The sequence below is a fragment of the Sphaerodactylus townsendi genome, linkage group LG06 (genome assembly GCF_021028975.2).
Source record: "Sphaerodactylus townsendi isolate TG3544 linkage group LG06, MPM_Stown_v2.3, whole genome shotgun sequence".
NCBI classification, from domain to species: Eukaryota; Metazoa; Chordata; class Lepidosauria; order Squamata; family Sphaerodactylidae; genus Sphaerodactylus; species Sphaerodactylus townsendi.
In genome coordinates this window covers 90,614,053-90,637,653 of record NC_059430.1, presented here as the reverse complement: position 1 = coordinate 90,637,653, position 23,601 = coordinate 90,614,053, and the positions used below count along the sequence as shown (strand labels likewise).

The window sequence follows — 23,601 nt, the reverse complement described above, 5'->3', positions numbered from 1 at the left end:
GCTAGTGTTTCAGGGCTTCCTTTTTTTATCACCAGTTTCACTGTAGGTGGACAATGGACTATCTCTTCTCCTCACATGACACCAGGAGGCATAAAGAGCTCTGGATTCTTGCCAAGCACTGTCATGGCATGTGGAAGAGGAGATTAGTTGCTCAGAACTACTGCAGAGCATTGGCAGCACAGAATGCCGTCTGTTTCAGAAATGCCTTCCAAGCTACTGCATGCCAGTCCTTCTGGGAAGATTAACTGGCTGTTGAGCAAACATGTTACCTGATAAATTGTCTTGTTACTCAACTATTACCTAATGATACTTGCTTCCTGTCCCTGTACAAAGCTGAATTAAATCTTGCAGATCTGTCCTGGTGATAGTGCTGCCTTCCTCCAGCACACGTAAAGAAGGTGCTACCATTAGTTAAACAGATTCATGAGCTCCAACTCAATGATGAGAAATTGGCATGTCTGTGCATAGTATTACAGAGGCCAAATTCAGCCCATTATTTTATTATATATTTATTTTTTCCCTATCTTGCTTTCCCAAACATTGTTTGCTCCAAGTGGTTAACAAATTGATTGAAAGGATCTCCACTTTACACCAAAACAGAAATTTAGGGACTGATAGAAAATACCATGTATGATCATTTGTACACTTGCTACAATTGTGCACATTTTGTAATGGCTTTATTCAGCACTGACTGTCACACACTTGAACTTCCTACTGGAAAAAATCAGTAAGAGGAATATAGGATGAAGATCATTTTAATGGGGGGAAAAAACAAAGATAGGAAAATGAAAAGGACCCCAAAATAAAACACCAGGGGTTCAATTTGCAAAAAGGAGAAGCCAAGTGAAAATGGGATTTGGGGATCAAAACATTAGGGATATGAAATTTGAAATCTGTAGGAACAAGCTGAATTAAACTGAGCTGAATTAAACAAGCTGAATTAAACTGAGCAACACTGGCAGCACCACAGGACCTGACTGGCTCTAAACTGGGAAGCAGCACCCAGGCCACAACCAGGCAACCCCAGCAGTTCTGCCAGCTGCATTGGAAGTCAGCTCAGCTTACTCCTGGCTACCAGGAACCTCACTGATCAGCACTTCAACAACTTCCTCAGCGAGTTACAGGATCATTCTCCTCATGGAAATTATTGCTACTTTTTATTGTCCCGCTCACATCCCAAAGTCATTATCCAAGATGGAGGACAAACCAAGTGGTTTCATCTGTTTGCAATGATCTGCCTTCATGGACCATCCAGATGAGGCTGTGGTCACCCCACTACATTCTGAGCACATTACAGTGCTTGAATAAATACATGAATTAATTAAATGCTGTAAGTCACCATGTGCTTCCTTTGATTCACATGCCATCAGAGGTCAGTTCTAGAAGTTGGAGCTGTGTGTTTTGGGGCCAGCTCTTTAATCAGGTTCACCAAGTCTGTTTTTTCAATGCATGCTCGACACACTTCTCCCCAGCTATCCAGGATCTTCTTCAGCTCCGCCACTCTCATCTTCGAGAGGTCTACTGATGTTAAGTCAAGGGTTCTTTCTGTAAAAACAAATACCCAGAGAAATATGCTCTAATTATTTCATTCTTTATTTTTGTTTCCCACCCTCAAACCCCACCTTCCATTGCTCATCTAAAAAGATGGCTTTCTTATCTGGCTTGCTAGTTCCCATGACATTGTTTCCTATAGTGGCCAATCTGTACAAACTGGCATTGTTCTACAGCCTATCAATATAAAGGTTCTGTATAGCTGTCATAAGCAAACAGCTCTAGATAGATCAGTCTTTCACAAATTTATCTATTTCTTGTTAAAGCCTACCGTGGCAGTGAGTTCCACAGCTTAATTATGTTATTTGAAGAAATACTGCCCTTGCCTGCCCTGAATCCGTTGTCCATGCAATTGATGTATCCTGAGCTGTAATATTATGGGAAAGTAGAAAGGAAAAAAGTCTCTCTGGTTTCTGCATCCCATGCATCATTTTGTTGACTTCTGTCATATCCCCTCTTGAACCACATTCTTTTACCTTTCCACACATGCTAGTTGCCCCAATCCTTTGATCACTTCTGTTGCCTGGTTTTGTACCTTTTCCTCTCAAGGTGGTGACCAGAATGTGAATGTACTGAAAACTTAATCCTTAATGCTTAACTTACTTGAGCAGATTGTGATGATACCCTAAAACTTCTTTAGCAATATCTTCATCTTCTTGAGGATAGTGAATTGGGGCAATTTGGGGTAATTTTCTTTTACAAAAAGGACTTCTCCCCTCAAAAATATTTCATTTCTGTGGACTGGCTAAATCCATAAGGCAGTTTATTACAGCACTCAATTCCTGAATGGTTGAAGGCACAAAGAAAATTCACCTTTTGTAAGGCCACCTGATATTTCCTGTAAAATGCTAATAGCTGAGAGTACCTGATTTCGAATAACTAGACCTGCCCCCCCAGCTCTGGTGCAAATTGAGGCTGCCTGAACCTGCAGTTTACATTTGATGGTCAGATGGAGTGGCATTAACTTCCTGTCTGTTTACAACCTGCCAAGGGACAACAGCACAGGGAAACTCACCAGTAGACATTTTACTTCCTGCATAAAAATTACTTACAAAAATGTCAGGAATGTCATGTGATCATTGCAACCTTTCTGAACTGTTAATTTGAAAACACTGACACCAGTGACCAATACCAAAATGCAGAAGCTTGACAAAGGAAAGTAACCCTCATTCAGATTTTTAAATTTATTTTAAACACCTGTTTAACCCAAAGGCATGCTATACCATTTCTCGCGTAAAGTGAAACCAGTTGTCCAGGTGAATCATCTGGCAAAAGCCAGGATCAAGTGTCTACCATGCTTTTACTGACAGGTGGAACTCAAAAAACATTTTAAAAGACTTGCTTTAGTTACAAATAGCTAAGAGCCAAACAAAATGCAATGGTGCTCTCATGGCCACTATAAGGATACTGCTTCCATTTTGAAGAAATTTTAAAATGCTTCAGGGTCCAATCCTGTCCAGATCCACAGCATGGAACTCCTGTCTCCCCTTCCACTTTTTCAAATGCCAAAACAGCCAAGTGGGCTATCCACCCACTTGAAAAGATGTGTGAGAAAGAAGCATAGTGCTGCAAGCCTAATCAGGATTGGGCCTTTGTGGCATTTTAAAATGCCATTAGAATGGGGGCAGTGTTGTCCTTGTGGCAGCCATGAGGATGCTGTCATATTTGGTTTCACCCTAAGATGCAGGGTGGGGGCAGGGAGAGGGAAGTTCTACAAAAGCCCAGAACAATTTTAAAAATTGATTATTTGAAGAGGCCTATATAGAAAACCGCACCTGCTACTCATGGCAAATGCTCCACAAGAAGAACATCATTATATATGGATGTCAGAAGTGGTCATTACAAACAGCATAACTATGTGTGTTTGCCCCAATTGTGCTGCGATCACTATGCACAAGCCAGCAGCAGAATTGCTGGTATACAATAATGAACTCAGAGAATCACTGGACTGCCAGGCAGGCTTGGTGGTGGTTCTGTCCTGCATACCAAATTTGAGTTCACAGATCTGATTGTCTATTTTCTTCAGCTTCTCACAGATTTTAGGCACGGGTATATGGGCACTCATCGGGCGGCTGACTTCACTGATGATCTTGGTAGCCGCATCGCTCGTGGCTCCGATATAATAGCACTACAGAAAGAAAGGAGAGCCCTGCTGTCAACACTAATTTGATGTTCGTGGTAAGGGCAAAAGATTACCAGCCTATCCCCACTCCTGCCGAAGCTCTCCTGGTTTGAGACATTTCATCTCAAACATTTCTAATGATGAGAGAAGTCATACCAGGCGATTTTCTTTTCCTTTTGCCTCCGTACAACTTTTGACTAGTTCGTTCTCTATAGAAGCCACAGAGAAATCTGAATGCTTTTCTTTTAGATGACTGTAAAATCTGCCCAAAAAATGTTGGCAAACTGTAATGGGGAGAAAGGAAAACATTAAAACACATACACAGAATGCATGAATAAAACAGTAATGTGCAAAGTAGACTGCAGAGAATATTCCACTTGTATTCCATAAAAATCAAAAAGGTAACATCACATGTTTTGTTCTGAAGGAGAGATTGGCTTTCTTCTTTTAAAGCCCTTTCTTCTTCTGAGCCCTTTGGGGGAGGGTGGTATAAAAGTGGAATGAATGAATGAATGAATGAATGAATGAATGAATGAATGAATGAATGAATGAATGAATGAATGAATGAATGAATAAATTAAAGAGCCGGCTTGCCCTCTTTGCAGTGTATTTTGTCTGGAAACTGACCCATTGTAGAATTGGTAGATTTCTGTATCCCGAGATGGGTGCTTGTAGCTCGTATCAGTGACTATAAGAGATCCAGACCAAATTGTCTATCAACAGAACAAAAGTTCTCTGCCATTGAGGTCCTGTTCAACTCCATGAAATTCTGTTCCTAGAGGACAAGGGATACTAAGGATAGTCAGCAGAGGGAACAGTGGAAATTGCTAGCTTAATCTGGATCCCATGCAGTGTGTCCCTCTGAGACCCCTTTTCTTTTGGCATGGGGTACACTCAAAGCCATGGCATGGGAATTAGATAATCCTATTTCTCAACTGATAATTTCTGGGCAGAACTTGCCTGTGAACTCAAGGCCTCTGGAAGAAGTTGAAATTGAAAATGGACAATGGAGAAGATGCAAAATGTTTATTTTGCAATGCTTCCGTTTGCTTCCTACTTCTGCAGTGGACTCCTGTGACTCCCTTGCACTCAAATGAATGTATATGTTGTTGTCAGTCAAACATAGGGAACATGCTCACACTGCATTATGGGGGAAATGGGGAAATCGTAGAACACTGAGCTTTCATCTGCTAAAGGTCTGTGTTGGGAAGCAACAAGGCCACAGTATAAAGCCACTTGCATTGCAATAATTATATAGAAAAACATGCTTGTCAATTCCCCCTAACTTTACTTACAGCAGAAGTAATGAGCTATCGAAGAAAGTGAAACAGTATACGGTTCTTACTTGCTCATAAAGAAAAAAAACCCATCTGATAAATGTGTCATGGTTAGGGATGCCAGCCTCCAGGTGGGTCCTGATGATCCCTTGTAATTAATTGCAGCTCATATCCAGAGTAAACAGATCAGTTCCCCGGAGAAAATGGAAGCTTTGGAGGATGAATTGGTATGGCACTGCAGCCCACTGATGTCCCTTGTCATCCTCAGGTTTCATCCCCAAATCTCTAGGAGTTTCCCAACCTAGATATTGCAACCCTACCCCTCTCCTACCCCACCAGTGGCCAGGGGCAATGTGGCAAACCTTGTCATGCTGGAAGAGGTCAGCATAGAAATCTATGATCCATAAGGCAGGCTGGAAGAACTCCAGAGAAGTGGAGAAGAATCAGTTATGAACATTGTCAGAGCCAGTTCCAGGTATATTGGTTGTCCAACTGTGGTACATCATCATCTCTAGGGTTTGGTTTGGGCCTGGTCTGCTACAGCCCAGGTCCTGGAAAGGTTGTCAGTCCCTTCCTGTACCACTGAGCCCCTGCAGTGCATCAATATCCTCTTCAATGTGCTGCCCCAAGAATGTGTTTGATTGGCATGGATGGAGAACCAGCCTTGAATAATATCCAGTGCAAAAATCTCCAAATGTATATGCTTGTTGATACTAACAACCTGTTACTTCTGTAATGGGTAAGATGGACACAAAATAACTTGCTTTTCAAAAGTGCTGCTCTCGATCAGTTTCACTTTGATAATTATGTGATGTGACATATTTCAGTCTGCAAAGGTTCTATTTCCTGTAAGGGATTATTTTTGCATTCTTAGTTAATGAAACATGCTTATGTAGAACATTGAAAAAGTTCAAAGGAGTATGTGGGAATATCAGATATCCTTTCAACAGTTCTATTGGATTTTCCTCAGTATTTGTTCAAATGTAGTCTGTACAATGGCAGCCCAATCCATGGGGCTCCAGCAACTGGGGATGGTGCCACTGCATCATCACCTCCAGAGGACTTCCAGGCAGTGTGGGGAGGTAGTAAAAAAGAAAAAACACAGCTGCCTGAAAAGCCGTCCATAGGGCTGAACGAAGCGGGTGGTGTAAACCCAAAGCTCATGCTGAGGTATTCCTGGATTGAAAGCCCTGGTGGAAGCTGACTAAATTTGGCTCCACCCTGAGAATTTACTGTTTGGATGCCAGTGTAGTTCCGCCATGGCACCCACTTCTATGTTTGGCTGCTGCGGAGCTGTGAGGCGCCTAGATACCGGGGTCTTTGCTCTCTCCGCCAACGTGGGTGCCTTTTATGCCAGCAGAGGGGGCAAACACACCAGTGCAGTGCTGAACCAATCCCAGATGCCATTTTTGCACCTTCCCCCCGGATTGGGTCATCAGCTGGAAAACTGTGATTGGTTCTGGTTCATTCTGGAAGTCAGTTTTGGGCAACAGCACTGAAGATTTATTTTTATTAAGCTAATGAGATTGCTTTGTTTTGTAGCTCTGGAAGCCAAGCTTTGTGAATACTTTTTTTGTAAAGCAATGCAGCTTCCCTTAATGGAATCCTGAATTACCCCAGTATTTGACAATGTAAAACTATATAAAGATTTTCAGGCTTATATAACTTATTTCCATACTATATCCATTAGTTCTGGCTTGAATAGAGACTTTGGTTGGAACTGTTCTTATAAATGCAATTAAGTCCCTTCCACATCATGAAAATTTAACACCAAGCAGCTAAAGTTGGCCATGCGTGGAATTATTTATATCTGTTGGCTTGTTGACCCTTAGAAGATGAACTCTGACAGATTCAAGTATGATGTAAGCCTGTTCACCTTTTAATCCCATTTTACAAACATGATCTATCAGTCTCCCTACACTTTCCCATGTGCCCCATAGCCATCATCTTCACTGTCATCATTTTCTAGCCATCATCTTCACTGTCATCATTTTCACGGGGGGCGGGGGGCTGTGGCACAACGGCAGAGCATCTGCATGGCATGTAGAAGGTCCTGGGTTCTATCCTCAGCTTCTCCTGTTTTAAGGAATTTGACATTAAGACCTCTGCCTGATACCTTAGAGAGCTGCTGCCAGTCTGAGTGGACAATACAATACTATGTGGGTATCCTTTACACACTTGACAGCATGGGTGCTAGCTGATGATCATTTAAATGTGTTAATCCTTGATTTTGCCACAGCAGACAAAGAGACTTTGTGAATGAAAGCACAGGTTTTCCCAACGCTATTTATTTTTAAAGGACTACATAATTTCACCGGGGCCAACACTGAATGTGAAAATAAGTGTTGCTGAAAAGCCTACTACATTTTTCACAAAGCCACGTTGAACCACAAGGAAAGGAAGAATATGAAGTTTTAATCAATAAATTAACAGTTTATACAAAGGATGACAGAAGGTGATTCTGTGATATTCTTATGCCATCTATAGGCAATAAGAGAGTATTTCAGTCAACATTCAAGATCCAACATTCTTAGTAAATTCTAGACACTGGTTACGATCACTCATTAGCTAGTAGTAAGACCCACTGAACACCGTAGGATTTTATTTATTTGTTATTTATTCAGCAAATTGTTATGTTGCCTTTCCAGGAAATCTGTCGGAGGCAGCTTACAAAATAAAGCATAATACAAACAAAACATGAAAAATTAATTAAAATCCAGCATTAACAGTCAGCTTTACAAACCCAGCCACAATCTAAAAGCATAGATTGTTGAACAGCTTAGAATAACAGTTTTCACACTAAAAGCAGACTATAATAGTGTTATAAGAATCCCTAAGTTAAAAGCCGGGGAGAACAGGAACATTATGACCCAGCACCTAAAAGAAAGCAATATAGTTGGCAAGCAAACCTCATAGAGAAGGGCATTCCACAAGCAAGATGCTGCTACTAAAAAAGCCTTGGTTCTGGTGGCCAGCCACTCATTTCTCCTCTTTATGTGCGGGAACAGAGAGCAGAGCTTGAGAGGCAGATTCTAATTGGAAGGATCGACAATATGGGAGGAGCTGGTCCTTCATGTAATCTGGCCCCAAACCATTTAGGGCTTTGAAGGTAAGATCCTGCACTTTGAATTGTGCCTTGAAACAAATGAGCAACCCAAAAACTCTTTCAACGCTCTGAATGGGTATGCTCAGGAACATTCTGCGTAACCACAATTAATAATTGGTAGTTGTTTTATGTTGTAGCTGTATTGAAATTCAAATTATTTTGTTTCTGTTATGGACGGTAGAAAATGCTGTTAAGTCACAGCCAATTTATGGGGATGCCAGAGGTTTTTCAAGGAATAGATGGTATTCCTTGTTGTCTCCCATCCAAATACTAACCAGGGCGGACCCTGCATAGCTTCTGAGTTCTGACAAGATCCAGTTAACCTGGCCTATCTAGGGCAGGGGGATTCTGCCATATAAAATCATTTCTGCCTTTTAAAATCATTTATGATAGTGGGCGGTCGCTACGCCCCCTGGCAGTGATTCCCACAATTTAGCTCCCCGTTGAGCAAAGAAATATTTTCTGCCCTGTCACCTTCACTCGGTGCCCCACAACTCCAGTGCTATGGGAGAGGGAGAAACATCTCTAGCGACTTTCTCCTCCTCGTTGCATTTTGCACATCCACGTGCGAGTCAGTTTCTTGCTACAGTCATTGCACAGAAAAGCCCAGCTGAAGGGAGGGAGGGAGCCAGCCCCGCCTAACTTGCCAAAACTCACGCAGAAATTGTTAGTAGAACCCCCACCCCCCTTTGCAGGACCGGGGAGCTCTCGCCGGAGAACGACGAAGGCTCGAGCTAAAAGGGTGCTGTGTAAGAGAGCGGGGCCCTTGTGAATAACATGCGCCTGGCTAATTATAGCCGCAGATGGTCCCGCGAGGAGCAACAGGTGCAGGGATACAAGCGGGCCCCTCACCTTCACACTGGGCTTCCGCACCCCCGGCCCTCTGGAGGAAGCAGCCCGCCAGGTTCATCGCGGCCAGCGCCAGGGCGACCCAGGAGCAGCGCCACGCGCGCCAAATTTGCACCATAATTTGCAGCGCAGAAGCCTCCACAAATACCGGTGCCGCTCGTGGCCGTCAGCCGAAGCCCCGCCCCTAACTGGGATCAAATTCGGGCCGCGCCCCCTTCCGAAACGCCCCCGAGCCAACCCAACCGCCCCTTAAAACCCTGCCCTCTTCCCAGCCTACCTTGGTTAATACACTTTATGACGCTACGTCTTGCTCTCTTTTGATTGGTCGAATGAAGTCGCTGTTGATTGGCCGTTGCTGAGTTCTTAGGCCATTGGGTGGAAGGGAGACAGCATGGCGTAGCCCTTGAGGAAGTTGAGGTGTCATGGCGGCCATCGGCGTCCACCTGGGGAGCACCTGCGCCTGCGTCGCCGTTTATAAGGTGAGTTTGGCGACAGCGGAGCAGGGAAATATTAACATTGCGGTTGGGCTATATATGGAGTGGATGAGGACATAATGTAGCTGCTGGGATGCACAGTCCTATGTCTTGCATAGAGGAAGTGGTCTTGGCCTGTTGCGTACGGTGCTACCTGCAAGTAGAAAGTTGGCGCGTTAGGGATAATAAAACACGTGGTTTTTGGGTCTCTTATATGTTCAACTTCCTGGGAGCGGAAGGATAGTCTGTTAGGAGAAAAGTTTGCAGTCCAGTGTCTTTCCCTGCTTCTAAGTAGCGACATTCTCACTGTAAATCGACAACTAATGATTTGGAGAAGTCCCCTGTGCCAAAATCCATGTTTTTTTCTCACTCTGAGCTCTCGTTAGCTTACCAAAATGGAATTGAAGATCCTGGAGACCCTTGAAATGTCGAGCCAAGCTTCCCATTGCAGAAAAAGAGTGGAAGCTTTTCCTCTCTGTCTGTTCCTCCCTCGCAACTCCACCACCACCACTCTGCACAGTTTCTCCCAGGAACCATGGAGGCTGTTCACACAGAGTCACCCATTCTTGATATGGGTGCCCCCAGCCCCCTACACAGCAGCCCAGCCCCAGTGACAGAATGAATGGCACCCCTAGGTCTGTCCATGCAGAAGGAGCAATGGCACACAGAGGCAGAAAGTTATCCACTGTGTGGATTGCATCGCACATCGGTGGTATCTTGCCTTTAAGGTTCCCTCTTGGCCCCCCATGAGGAATGACCCTCCCAGACACAATTGAAAAACACAGTGGTTAAAGTTTATTGGGTGGGCTGCAAGGGTTACAGAGTATGAAACTTCAGTTTACACCAGGGGTGCCCAAAGTTGCTTAACGTAAGAGCCACATAGAATAATCGCATACAAATAATTACATGTATTCAGATGTTTGAGAGCCACAAGACAGGAACAAACATTACACACATATTTGTATTGTTACGTGCACATTTTTACAGACCTTTTATATAAATATTAAATAACCATATGTAATAATGGCTCATATATGTAATTTTTATTAACATGAGACTGCCAAAATGAAAGCAAAAGGGACAAAAATATTGCTAATGGTACTTTGATTAAGACTCTAAAATATCTGGGATATATATGGAGATAATATGTAAATTAGAGTACTGGCTATTACTGTTAGTAGAGATACTGTATGTCTCCATCTTTGCTTTGAGCAAGGCCTCTCATTGACTATTGGAGATTTAATTATCTGTTTTGTAAAAATGCACGGAACCTGCACTATTCCCACAGCCCCTTCTGCCCTCTTCTCCAATCTGGATTGGGCTGTAAGTGTTTTTAATGTAAATTAGAAACATATGATTTTGTCTTCGCCCAGTCTAGAAATAGAACATGCCCTCGGTTGGCAGCCAAGACCTGACCCAGTGCAAAAAATGTTAAAAGGGGCATGCAGGCTGTAATAAATAAGATTATGTTTCTTTCCTTTGTGATTGATACTGATAATAAACTGGTTGTATATTTCTTCAGGATGGTCGTGCAGATGTTGTTGCCAACGATGCAGGTGACAGAGTTACTCCTGCTGTGGTTGCGTATTCAGAAAATGAAGAGGTAATTTTCCTTTCCTTAATGGAACATGAGGAAGAAGATTGTAGTATGTTTGTTTTTTGATTATATTATTTTGCTCTTGCAGGTTGTTGGGTTGGCAGCTAAACAAAACAGAGTAAGAAATCTTTCGAACACTGTAGTGAAAGTGAAGCAAATTCTTGGGAGAAGGTCAGTGAAGCCACAGTGAACTTCCTCTGGGGGTTTTCTGTAGGTTTGAAGATGCTGAATAAAAAATGAGCTGTTCTTTCCAGTGTGATAAGATGTGGAAATAAGTCTGAGTAAAATATTTTCCCATGCAGCACAGTCATTAAGCAGCTGTTGTTTAAATGAGAGAGCTAAATGGGACCAGAGGAGGTCAACATGATTGTCTGAAATGGGATTTGCTTTGGTTTGGTTCTTTTTTTTTCTGTTTTTCACAAGTAAGAAGCAAAGTCCAGAAGTAGGTCCTGTACCTTAATGTATAAATAAGGCTTTGAATTTGGACCTTAGCAGAACTAAGACTTTGTGCGGGGTGATTCATATGAAATAAGAATGCGAGCACAAAATATTATGTGATCCCTTTTGAGCAGTCTTTTCCATTCTCTTCTTTTGACAGCCCTGGTGAGTTGCAAGCTCAGAAGTACATTGCGGAAAGTAAATGTTCGGTAAGAAAATAAAAGAAATGATTAGTCTATTTTATACTTTCCCCCCATGAATAGGATAAGTTCATTTGTGCTTTTGGCATCCTATACACAGCATCAGAACTCATTTTTTCACAATTACAAGACTTGTTTCAGATACTTGTGGGCTAAGAAGCATTTATTTGCCCTTGCTTTTGGAAGGTTCTGTGGCTTGTTTTAGTAAATGTCAGTTATCCATTGGCGATTAAAGGTTTCCTGCTGAAATGGGTTACTTCTGCCTGCCTGCTCTGAGCCAGTAAGGCTACTTGCAGAATAGCCTTTGAAGTGAGAGGAATTTTTCTGAACATAGTTCAGCTAGTATAGGGGGAAACTGGAGGAAGTGGGAGGATTAACCCCATACTGCAGGGTGTTCATAGTAAGCTTGCATATGTGCATGAAGGCTGTGTTCCTTTCTTGCATATGTTCCTTCCTTGCATATGTGCATGAAGGCTGTTTTGGCAAATACAAAATACAGGCAAATACACAAAGCACAATTCAGGGTAAAATCATTAAAACAAATGCATCAATAAAGTAATACTGATAATAACTCCCCAAAGTGCCCATTTAATATCTAGAAAGCCTCACAGAAAACTGGAACTTAAGCTTCTTTCCCAAAAACAGGAATTGTCAAGAGTCAGTGGAGGAAGAACTTTATAGTTGGGCGATCACTGTGTTAGGTTGCTTGTCCCAAATACCTGCTGCTGCTACTTCAGAATATCTTGTTGATCTTGTGAGGTATTCATAGTTGGAGAATAATTTCTGACATGAAAAGGAGCATGGGGCAGTAGTTGAGCAAAAGCTCTCTGCATTATCTTCTTTTCTGCATTATCTAAGAAGATAAGAAAGAGGCCTGCTGGATCAGCCAAGTGGTCCATTTAGTCCAGCATCCAGTTTCTCACAGTGGCCACCCAGTTATTCTGGAAGGCCAACAACAGGCGGTAGAGGCTGAGACCTTCCCCAGTCATGCCTCTGAATGTGGAGGATCTACCTCCCGCTTCATTTGTGAATTGTGCAGAGACATGAATAAACATATGCGGCCGTTTTTAACAGATCTTTTTGTGGGCCCTTTGAGAATTGTCTTTGGTTTGTCCTCATTTGTAGGTCATTGAAAAGACTGGTAAACTTCATTATGAAATAGATGGCAAACTTGTTTCTCCTGAGGAAGTTGCAAAACTGATCTTCAGGAAAATGAAAGGTAAAAAACTAACATTCCACATTTGACACTTCCTCATTTGAAACGATGGCTTTGCTCTTATAACACTGTGGGTTTGTTTTTAATATGTAGAAACAGCTCAGTCTGCTTTGGGTGCTGATGTCAATGACACAGTTATTACGGTGCCTTTTGATTTTGGAGAGAAACAGAAGAATGTTCTTGGGTAAGAATGTCCTTTGTGGGGGTGTATGGATTAAATGTGTCTGCAGGAATTTTAGCTATAAGAGACATTGGCTTTGGGCATGGGAGATTTAGATTCTGAATCCCAACTCTCAAACATTATATACACTAGGTTGCTTAGAGTGGGTCAGTAGCTTTTGCTTCCATATCTGTCTTTATGGTGATTTTATGCTTTATCTAGTTTCAGTTCATTTGTTTTACACCTATGGCTATTTAAGCATGCCTTGAACTGGTGTATAAGTTCGTTGAGGCAGGTTTGTTTGGGTTCAGTTCTACCCATTCATGACAGAGCATTTTTCTGTTCTGTATTGAGACAAGACAATAGCTGGAAATTAAATGCCAATCTCTTGACCATTGTATCTGTCGCAGAGAAGCTGCTGTGTCAGCTGGGCTGAATGTTCTAAGGCTAATCCATGAACCATCTGCCGCTCTTTTGGCATATGGAATTGGGCAAGACTCACCCAATGGAAAAAGGTAATGATTTATAGTTCTCAAACAAATAGCATTACTATTTGATACATACTATATTTTTAAAATGCTTTGAATTATATGAAAGGCTTAGAGTAGTTTCATTTAATTTTCACAGTGAGAAATGAGAAAAATTAAATGTAGCAAAGAGGAAAAATGGAATTATGGTTGGTTAAGATAATGGATGCTTGTGCTCCTGTAGTATTATCCTAGGCTCATTCCGCACATGCAGAATAATGCACTTTCAAACTGCTTTCAGTGCTCTTTGAAGCTGTGTGGAATAGCAAAATCCACTTGCAAACAGTTGTGAAAGTGGTTTGAAAACGCATTATTTTGTGTGTGCGGAAGGGGCCCTAGTTCTTCAAGCCTCATTGGAATAAAAACCTTAGAATTCACAACTTTGCCACTTCAGAATGTACCACCCACCCTTGGCTTCAGCAGAACCCAACTACCCTGTTTGCCTGAAAATAAGACCTACCCCGAAAATAAGCCCTAGTTACATATTCCCTGGTGCATCTGATCTGGTCTTGTGGGTTGCGCAAAATCATGGGAAAAAATAAGACATCCCCTGAAGATAAGCCCCAATAAGTCCTTGTCTTATTTTCGGGGAAACATGGTATATCTAAGGTTCAGATACTGTTGTAGTCTGGTTTGGCCATTGAAATTGTTCCAGTTGGGGTCCAGCTTCAGAACCCATGGCTTTAAACATTGCACCCTGTTACCCAATAGTCTTACATCAATGTGTTTGAAACCTGGCTCACAGATCACCCTTGCTGTATTCAGTAGAATTGTGGCATCCCACCCCCTCCTGCTGCTGTACGCAGAGAATTGATCTGTGGAAATGCGATGCTCAGAACTCATTATGAACATGGGTAGAATATATGTTGGTATCAGTTTATTAAATGCTGATTGGTTCAAATGGCAGTAAGAAGATTACAGTTCTAATTACAAAATTTACGTTACTGAATTTTTAAACTTGGGATTCAAAGCTAAGTGGTAGTGGCAGGTAACTGAAACCTCAGCCTTAACCAAACTTGTTATAAGTGTTTTAAAGGGTTTATTGTTATGATAAAGGGCTGTAGTATAATACTCATGTCTCATTAACCTCATTAATCTTGCTTTTTAATTTTTGCTGTTGAAGCAACGTGTTAGTTTACAAACTTGGAGGAGCATCCCTCTCTATCACTGTTATAGAAGTCAACAGTGGACTGTACCACGTTCTCTCTACTAACACAGATGATAGCATAGGTGGAATCTGTTTCACGGAAGCCGTAGCCCAGCATCTGGCTTCCGAATTTCAAAGGTAAGTTCTCCTGGCTTTAAGATAACATGGAACTGAACCAAAGTCTGAAACGATTTCTCTTTTAGAACTGTCAGGAGAGTGCCTGTACGATGTCACCTAGTGAGTTTCATTGAAGATCAGTTTTTAAATTTGACTGTATTCAAATACTGGCTGTTGCAAGTGCAGTGTACCCTATTTGATTGACTAGAGAAAGTTACAGACTTGTAAACAGCCACTGGCCTATGGCATGTAAGAATGGCCTTTGGGCAACCAGGAGGGGAAGCTTCTCAAAAAAATTTCTTTCATTCAAGCCTCCTTTCATAATCAAGAGTGAGCAGACAGGCTAGTAACTCCCGTGAAACTTCTTTGTAAGGCTGAAATGTCTTACTGTTCACTCCATTATGTGTACATTATGCACTGTTATAATGCATAATTAGAGTCACATTCCAGCAAAAGGATTTGCAGTCAGGTTCTGCTGTACCTACCTTTGGATGTTTAACTGATCAATGAGGCTAATGATTACTAATATATTGCTGAGTGTATTTTTTATCTGCAGTTGGTAATTACTTTTTTGAAAACTTAGGTCTTATAAGTATGATGTGAGAGGGAACTCGAGGGCCATGATGAAGCTGATGAACAGTGCTGAAGTGGCAAAGCATGCGCTGTCAACGCTGGGAAGTGCAAACTGCTTTGTTGACTCTCTCTATGATGGAATAGATTTTGACTGTAATGTTTCCAGGTAAGGGTAACTGTTCCTTGAGGAAAAAACTATTCTAAACTTTTGTTTCTAGTGAGTATGTAGTATGCTACCATTTAATCAAATTATTCATTGGTTTTACAAATTTGAATCCGATTGCTTATGTTCAGTCTTGCAGTTGTCTTTCTAATGTTTATTGGTCTTTGGGGCAGTCCCACATTGAAGCTGTGCAGGCTAGCTGTGCAGAAGATCTTTCAGGCTCTATCAGGGGGAGGGGTTCCAGATGCTCTTAGAGGAGGTGCCCCCTTTCCTCAGTTCATTCTTTGCTACCCCAACATGAAGATTGAGTTTTCATCTCTGAATTCTTCTTTCTCTGTTGCTGAGCCATTATTTGTCAATCTTTTTCTTTGCCCTTCTTCATGACCCTGAAGGCATTACTTTAAAAAATAGTGAGGATAGATTAATATTTATCATGTTTTGGTGAGTTGTACCATGTGGCAGAATTCAAACACTCCCACCTGTTCACCCCTAAGTCCTGAATTGACCATGCCTCACACTTAAAAGCTATCCTCTGGGAAAAGGCCTTTTCTAACTGATTATTCAGCAACTTAGATGGGGCAGGAATATACAACTTCCTCGGATCCCAGATTTACTATTCAGAAGGGTTGTGTGTCATCAAAAAGAAGCTGTTTAACAACTTGGTTTCTCATCCTTTGCTTTTAGATTTCTTAATGCTTACAGGCTGATGAAAAGACTTTAGTATATTCAAAAATTGGGATGTTTTCTACCTGGGCTAATAAGTTTCTGCACAACCTGCCCTTTTCCATTGGTATTTGAATGTTTCTTTTCTTTATAGTCATTGAATTCAGCCCTTTCGTCATTTAAAGCGCAATATGGCTGCAATATTTACATCACATTCCCTTGTAGAGGACAGAACACTGTTTTCCCTTTTCTATTCCAAGTTGTTTCTGAAGGGATTCCTCAACCTTTATCCTCCAAGGACCCCCATAGTATCTCACTGGTCCCTATCAGTAATTTTACATTAGCTCCCTTTGAGCTACTGACTTTCTGCCCTCTGTCCATACTGTCCCTCAAGAGTTGTTCCTAGTGACTATAACATCAATGAAAAAGGTGGGTGAGCTAGCTACCTTAAGAGCAAATCCTCCTTTCATCAAGTTTTATGATGGGAAGGTATCTGAGACATAGTCTACAATTTTTACCCAAGGTGGTCTCTAGATTCTATTTTTCACAAAGTATCACATGTCTGGTATTTTTCAGATTGCCACCTCTACCGCTGAACAAACTTTACATACCTCGAGTATTAGGAGACCCTTATTGTTTTATCTTAAAAGGACAGAATCCTTTCAAAGGGTTCCACAATGATTTATTTTTCATTCAGGCCCATCCAAAGGGAAGGCTGCTTCTTCACAAATTTTATCCAAGAGGATTGTCCCCACAACTTACAGGACTTCCCTGCTCCCTCCAGATCCTTGCACACTGCACAAGGGAACAGGCTTCATTGGCTACATTTGTGTGAGGTGTTCCATTGGCTGATATTTCCAGGGTAGTGACATAGTAATCTTTGGATACACTTGTGAAGCACTGCTCTCTGTGCAAGAAGGGAGAGATCAATGGGCAAAGTGAGTTTGCATTCTCTTTTTCAGTGCCTTTGTGGGGGTAGTAGCTTGTTAGCTTCCCAGCATGGGATTGCACCGAAGACCAATTATGAAAACAGTTACCTGTAATTGCTGTTCACTGGGTTGTGTTCTGTGCAGGCACACATTCCCTTCCTCCTGCCACACAGTTAGTTAGATCTGTATTTCTTGATCAGCTGTTAGCCTAGGGCTTGTGGCATTTCAGGAGAACTGAGGGAAAGGGTGCCCCACTCAAAACACTTCATTGTTTATGTGCGAAAATGGCATCTGGAGCACTTTAAAGGGAAGCCCCTCACCCCTGGTACAGTTATTTAAAGAGTTAGAGTTGGAAGGATCTTCCAAAGAGCTGGCCTGCACAGTTCTGATGTGTTCCAGCCTAGAAGAAAACTCTGAACTACAGTTAAGTGCAACTATCTTCTGGCCACTCAAGTCTTATTGAAATGAACATATAATGTGATGGATCCTGGATTTAAAGTTGGTTCATGTGCTGATTGAAGCCATCAGTTTTTCTCTTTTTAATACAAAACATCCATACAACTACTTCCGTTCATGTGATCTAGTGTACACACTAGTGCAGGGGTAGGGAACCTGCGGCTCTCCAGATGTTCAGGAACTACAATTCCCATCAGCCTCTGTCAGCATGGCCAATTGGCCATGCTGGTAGGGGCTGATGGGAATTGTAGTTCCTGAACATCTGGAGAGCCGCAGGTTCCCTACCCCTGCACTAGTGTGATAGCCAAAACAGTGACTAACATGTATTCTGTTTGCTCTGCAGTATGCTAATTACCAGTGTAAGCAATTGGCCTCGCAGGAAGATATGTTTACAAGAGGGACAGTAGAGCCCCTTATGTGGTCGTACAAACTTGGAACAGCTAAGGTGGCATGGTGTTGCAGTGTAGAGAAATAGTTCTTGTGTTTGGCTACTAAGGTCAGAGCTCTTTAAGCCTGCTCTTCATGCTGCATTTCAGGTCTCATCTTGTGCTGAATTAGCTACACCAGATGTCCAGCTGACCTCCCAGATAAACTTTTCCCTCAGGAAGAAAATGTATTTAAGTCTTCCTTCTTTTTCTTCATCTTTTTAAAATATACAACAGGGCCAGATTTGAACTGATTTGTTCTGCACTCTTTAACAAATGCATAGACGCCATAAAAAAACTCTTGGACCAAGTTGGGCTGGCAGCAGATGATATCAGTAAGGTAATCCTGGATTTTTGTTGTTGTTGTTCCTAATACACTGGAATAGGAGCCCTCTGTCGCAAAGCGGTAAACTGTGGTACTGCAGTCAAAGCTCTGCTCACAACTTGAGTTTGATCCCGACAGAAGTTGGTTTCAAGTAGCTGGCTCAAGGTTGACTCAACCTGTTATTCTTCCAAGGTCAGTAAAATGAGTTCCCACCTTGATTAAGGTATAGTGTAGCAGCTGGGGAAGCAGTGGCAACCCCTCGTGCAAAAATAGCCTGCCTAGTAAACATTGTGATACGTCACCCCATGGGTCAGTAATGATTCGGTGCTTGCACAGGTGACTGTCTTTACCTTTAAAACTTCAATATGCTCAAGGTGGTTGGTGCCTGGTGCCCAGGTGCCAACTGAGACAAATCTCTCATATCCTTGGTAGACTGGGTCTATTGTTCCTCTCACTTAATTTTATAAGAACACTGTCTCATTTATATAGTGTGAGTAGGAAGAATGTAGTCCTGATTAATTGACCAATGATTATGCAGTTCTGTGAGCTTATAAGTAGACACTTGGCTCAACGGCTCTGTTTAGTGAGATTTTCTCCTGGGTAATTAGATTTTTGTTTTTAAATGACCTGAACATGCTTCTTGCTTGTGTTTTCTTCCAAGTCATTAGTATGCCACACATGGCAAATACAGTTATGTATAAACAAAGCAGACTAGTAATCTTTAAACCCTAGTAACTCTTCAAGGGTAACAGCCTTTGATCCATTGTTTTTTTGATGAGCTTCAAGCTGTTTGTGGCAATATTCGGGGTGTGATCTATAACTAATGTTATCCAGAAATGGGGGGATTGGTTTCTAAATGTGCAGTCCTTGAATGTGTGTTTATTCAAAAAAACTTCCCATCTCAATATAATTTCCCACCTACCCCACTATATTGGGCTCCCCTATGGTAATTTTTGAAAAAGTAAATTGATTTCGGGGGTTGTTTTCTTACAAAAAGCAAAAATTTCCTTCGGGACTTTCTCTTGTCACTTTATGCTGTCAGTTAAAAAGAAATTACAGAATGAGAGTGATCAAAAACAAGAGAAGATTTGGGAACTTCTGCAAACTTTTTTTGGGGGTAAATTCAAGCTTAGTCTGTCATAGAAAGAAGGATCATATGAATTTAACAATATTATATAAGCTAGATAGAAGATTTATTTTAAACTGAATGATTAAGAAATTTATTGGTATTAATTTAAACGAGAGTTAAGGTAGTAAAACTGGTGTTGGTAATATTGTATTATAAAAATTAGCCGTAGCATAAAAATTTTAAGTTTCCAGTTTAAGAACAAGGCATAGGAATTATGCAAAACGGATGGTGAAGTCAACTGAAGACCACAAAGTTTAAAATTGTAATGAAGTATTCCCAATAGAGGAATAACAAAAATGTATATTTTGTTCGACAAGTATGTGGTAATATATGTAAATTTTTAATTTTGTGTGAAATAAAATTATTTTTTAAACTTAAAAAAGAAAATAAATTTTATATCACAGTGTTACGGGTGCCCCTTTTGGGGAGGCTAGTCAGACCAGGAACTCGGAAGCCATTGAGCTATCCAGTTATCTTGATTGCTAGCCTTTAGTCCACCAGAAAATGGGAGGAATCCCTTAAATAGGATTATTTAACAGAATAAAAAGGGGACAGTGCATTGTGTCCTTTTTGTGTGTGTGTGTTTTTTAAAAAGCATATCTATCCAGCAAAATGTGGCAGGTTTTAAAGAACAACCAGTGATTTTAAAAATCAAGTTTTTGGGCATCATTTCAGTTTTTTTGCTCCTCTATTTGATTTTGCCTTTTTAAAAAAAGAAGTCAGGACATCATGGGTGTTCTAAGGCATCATGCTATGGTCAACTTTGACAAGAATTCACTAAAACCTTCCCACTCTCAGTGCCACCAAACTGTGACAGATTTCCTGGGGTCTAGCCACTGTCTCACAGGAATTTCCTTTCTGTAACAATATGTTTTCTGCCATACCACCATTGCACCTGTGTTATTGAAAGGAAATTAAAAAGAAGATTCAAAGGAAGATGGATCTGGGTCTGAGTATAAACCCATCCATGCTTTGATTGGCAAATGATGCACACTATGAACAAAACCAAAGTTTATTTCCAAAACAAACCTGCAGCCGAAGGTAAATATCAACACTTAACTGGGAAGCGTGAGATGGTTAGGTTTTACAAAATATATGCCTAAAGAAAACACACTCAGGTAGCTTTGTAACATCATAGCATTTTGCTGCAACTAAGTTGTATAACCCAGGAAAACTCTGCTGGCCTCCTGTAATGCTTCAGTACATTCAGGTAGGGCAACTTAGCTAAATCTCTGAAATCCCCTTAGATCTTTAATTGCTGCTCCGGTTAGACTAACTCTTCTCACTCCACCCTTGAGAACTTTACTTTAAGCTCCCTGTCAGATGTTAACTCAGCCAACAGCTCCTATTGACTGATTCAAAACAATGTTCTTATTAGTTGCAGTGTATCTAGGGCACATTTCTGCGCTTCACCCATCACAATGGAATCTGTTGGCAGCTTCATTAAAGAGCACTTAGAATACTTCCCACCTTCTCCCAAGATGATTTGGATAAAAGATGTGATTAGTATTGTGTTTCAGGAAGATTTTTTTTTCCCGGTTCGAAAATCTGCTCCAATATAAACTTGCAGGAAAGTCTAAAAGCTTCGATATTGTCCTGTTAATTTTTCTTTATCCCTTAGATCGTTCTCTGTGGTGGATCTGCTCGTATTCCCAAATTACAACAGTTGATCAAAGACCTATTCCCCACAGTTGAACTGCTGAATTCTATACCACCAGATGAAGTCATTCCCATTGGGGCTGCCATAGAAGCTGGGATCTTGTTAGGAAGAGAGAATCTCTTCTTAGACAGTGAGACACTGTCTGTTGAATGTTCTACCAAAGATATCTTGGTCAAGGTAAGCCTGAGATTTTTTTATGGCCTTTTAAGTGAAGATCTTGGCTTTGCTTGCTATAATGAAATATCCTGAGAATTTCTACTTTTCTTTCTTTTGGAGTATTGGGCAAGGATGTGTATTAGTTTTTTTTTTTAAAACCATGCCTGAACTGAGGTTCAGCTGAACCATAATATCTGATTAATGTTTTTTTAATTAGTAGTATTAAGTTAGTATGGATCTGTTCAGGCATTTGCAATCTGATCTTTGTTTTATGAAGGATCATTGTGCTGATTGTAAAAGTATTACTTTTCCTTTGTTCTGGAATAGACAGTAATGACTTGAGATTTGGTGTCCTTCTGTCTGAAGTGCTGAGACTACAAATCTCTGTTTTCGCAGACAGTTGATGAGTCAGGTACTGATAAATTTGTGGTGGCATTGCCGTCAGGAACTCCTTTGCCAGCTCGAAGGCAACATATTTTACAAGCTCCAGGAAACAACTCCTCCATTTTTGTAGAATTTTACGAATCTTTGGAAAAAAGTCCCATAAAAGAGGATGACAAATTTGCACAGGTGAGCAAGTACCAGTAGAAAGTATATTTATTTGCATACTGAACAGACTATTAAAACCTTTTCCCTGTTAAAATCATCATTCTTGCAGAAGCTCCACAAAATGTATTGAATAAGCTATTGTATTGAATAGGGTTTATGTAATAAATTATGACTGGTGAAATAATTGCTTTGCTACTGTGAAAAATAAGGTGGCAGCTTTGAAGTGAACAGTAGTTACCATGTGATCTTTATCAAAGTTTCCACATGTAAAAGCTGAATGGTGTTTATTTTTAAAACAAACCCCATACTCAGGCTTTTAGGGCTCACAGGGCAACTCACAGTAAAAAAAAGTATTTTTAAATATTTTGTATCTTTTTCAGTGGCCTGGAAGCCACTGTAGTATACATAGTTCCTTCTTAAGTGCCCAGGCCACGGGGGGGGGGGGGGGGGGGGGGACACACACTCATGCTTCACCTCCTCTCTGTGCTAGTATTGTCCCTCAAGAAATGGGATGGAGGTTAATTCTGGCAAAAAAGAGCTGTGTAGTATGATTTTGGCGACATGATACCATCATACAATCGGTTTTCATATTGGCAATGCTCTGTGAGAGTGGTTTCCATGTCACTATACTTTGTCCCACCAAAAGATTAAAATGCGGTTCTGCTTTGTTCAGAGGAAGTGGAAGTAATGTGTTTCCGCTGTAGAGAAAAAGTCCCAATATTAAAATGGCTGCCACGGATAAAACCACCTGTATCTCTGGAATCCCTTGGGTTGTCACAGTGGTTTCAACTGCATTATGCTCAGTTGCCCCTAAGGATTCTCCCCCACTGATTGTTGTTTTGAAATGTTAGCCCCCCCCTCCAATTGTTCCAAAATGGCCATTGTGGGTTAAAAACACCTCTATCTCTGGAATGCCTTTGTTCTGTCACAGCAGTTTTGACTGCATGCTACTTGAGGTTACCTTCATCTCTACCGATCAATTTTTCAAATCCAAACCTTCCAATTCTGTCTTTTCCTTGTCCCCTAAGATGGCTACCACCTTAGGTAGGTCCAGAAGTGGCTGTGAATTAATTCAACACTGTGGTTCTATCTTTGAGTGAGACAAGTATAGGAGAAGTGTCTCTTAATGAGGCTCTTTAATGAACAAGTTTGGTCATGTTGACTGATTTTTTCCCATTTACCAATCTTTGTCCCTGTAATAAATGTAGAAACTAATGAGCATTCATCTAACCCTAGATTATGGACTTTCATGGCAAGTTTTTTTTTTTTAAAAAAAACTCTTTTCCTGAAAATCACTGTGGACTTCTGTGGCATCTGAATTTTATATGGGTGTATTTTCACACATGAAAATGGAGAGCAAACTGAATAAAAACAAAGTGATTCTGAATCTGATTGCCAATGCATTTCTATAGTATGTGATATTCTTTTTGCTAAACACATTAAACAGATATAAATATAGGGGGCTTTCTTGTTTGAACAGATTGTACTCCAGGATTTAGATGTGAAAGAAGGCTTGCATGACATACTAACTGTGCTTACAATGAAAAGGTACTGTGAAACCAAAATATTCTGTGATCCAGTAACACAACTTTATACGAACATATATTTTACAGAAATTGGAATTTTTTTATTCGTACTTGTTTGAAATAATAACTTTGGTGAATTGAATACTACACATGTTAATTAAGTAGAGAAAAACTGCTGGTGCTTTTCTGCATAATTCTACAATTGACACTGGAGTTGCTAGATATAATTTACAATCACCCTATTTGATATAAACATGGAACATAGTT

General features: G+C 40.9%; 2 protein-coding genes across 2 annotated transcripts in view; one reads left to right on the top strand and one right to left on the bottom strand.

Moving 5' to 3' along the window:
* Positions 1–525: 525 nt before the first annotated feature.
* Positions 526–9,079, bottom strand: CDNF (cerebral dopamine neurotrophic factor). Its single transcript, XM_048500935.1, has 4 exons — positions 8,909–9,079; positions 3,830–3,957; positions 3,538–3,679; positions 526–1,545 (listed from the first exon to the last, which is right to left on the bottom strand). Exons 1-4 carry the CDS (start codon positions 9,021–9,023, stop codon positions 1,367–1,369), a joined length of 564 nt encoding a protein of 187 aa, XP_048356892.1. The 5' UTR covers positions 9,024–9,079; the 3' UTR covers positions 526–1,366.
* Positions 9,080–9,264: 185 nt separating this feature from the next.
* Positions 9,265–23,601, top strand: part of HSPA14 (heat shock protein family A (Hsp70) member 14) — a 15,358-nt gene continuing 1,021 nt past the window's right edge. Inside the window, exons 1-13 of the mRNA XM_048499700.1 lie at positions 9,265–9,384; positions 10,901–10,981; positions 11,064–11,146; positions 11,574–11,622; positions 12,739–12,832; positions 12,923–13,013; positions 13,400–13,504; positions 14,640–14,801; positions 15,364–15,519; positions 18,227–18,329; positions 21,065–21,280; positions 21,656–21,829; positions 23,289–23,356. Of these exons, the coding sequence (XP_048355657.1) occupies positions 9,328–9,384; positions 10,901–10,981; positions 11,064–11,146; positions 11,574–11,622; positions 12,739–12,832; positions 12,923–13,013; positions 13,400–13,504; positions 14,640–14,801; positions 15,364–15,519; positions 18,227–18,329; positions 21,065–21,280; positions 21,656–21,829; positions 23,289–23,356 (1,439 nt within the window). The 5' untranslated portion in view covers positions 9,265–9,327. The remainder of the gene's footprint in view (positions 9,385–10,900; positions 10,982–11,063; positions 11,147–11,573; positions 11,623–12,738; positions 12,833–12,922; positions 13,014–13,399; positions 13,505–14,639; positions 14,802–15,363; positions 15,520–18,226; positions 18,330–21,064; positions 21,281–21,655; positions 21,830–23,288; positions 23,357–23,601) is intronic.

Excerpts from the sequence above, each read along its gene's own strand:
- CDNF (XM_048500935.1), bottom strand. The coding sequence starts at position 9,023 with ATGGTGCAAATTTGGCGCGCGTGGCGCTGCTCCTGGGTCGCCCTGGCG. Across the intron at positions 3,958-8,908 it reads TGCGGAAGCCCAGTGTGAAG|TTTGCCAACATTTTTTGGGC; the intron begins GTGAGGGGCCCG and ends TCCCCATTACAG. Across the intron at positions 1,546-3,537 it reads GATCTGTGAACTCAAATTTG|AAAGAACCCTTGACTTAACA; the intron begins GTATGCAGGACA and ends TTGTTTTTACAG.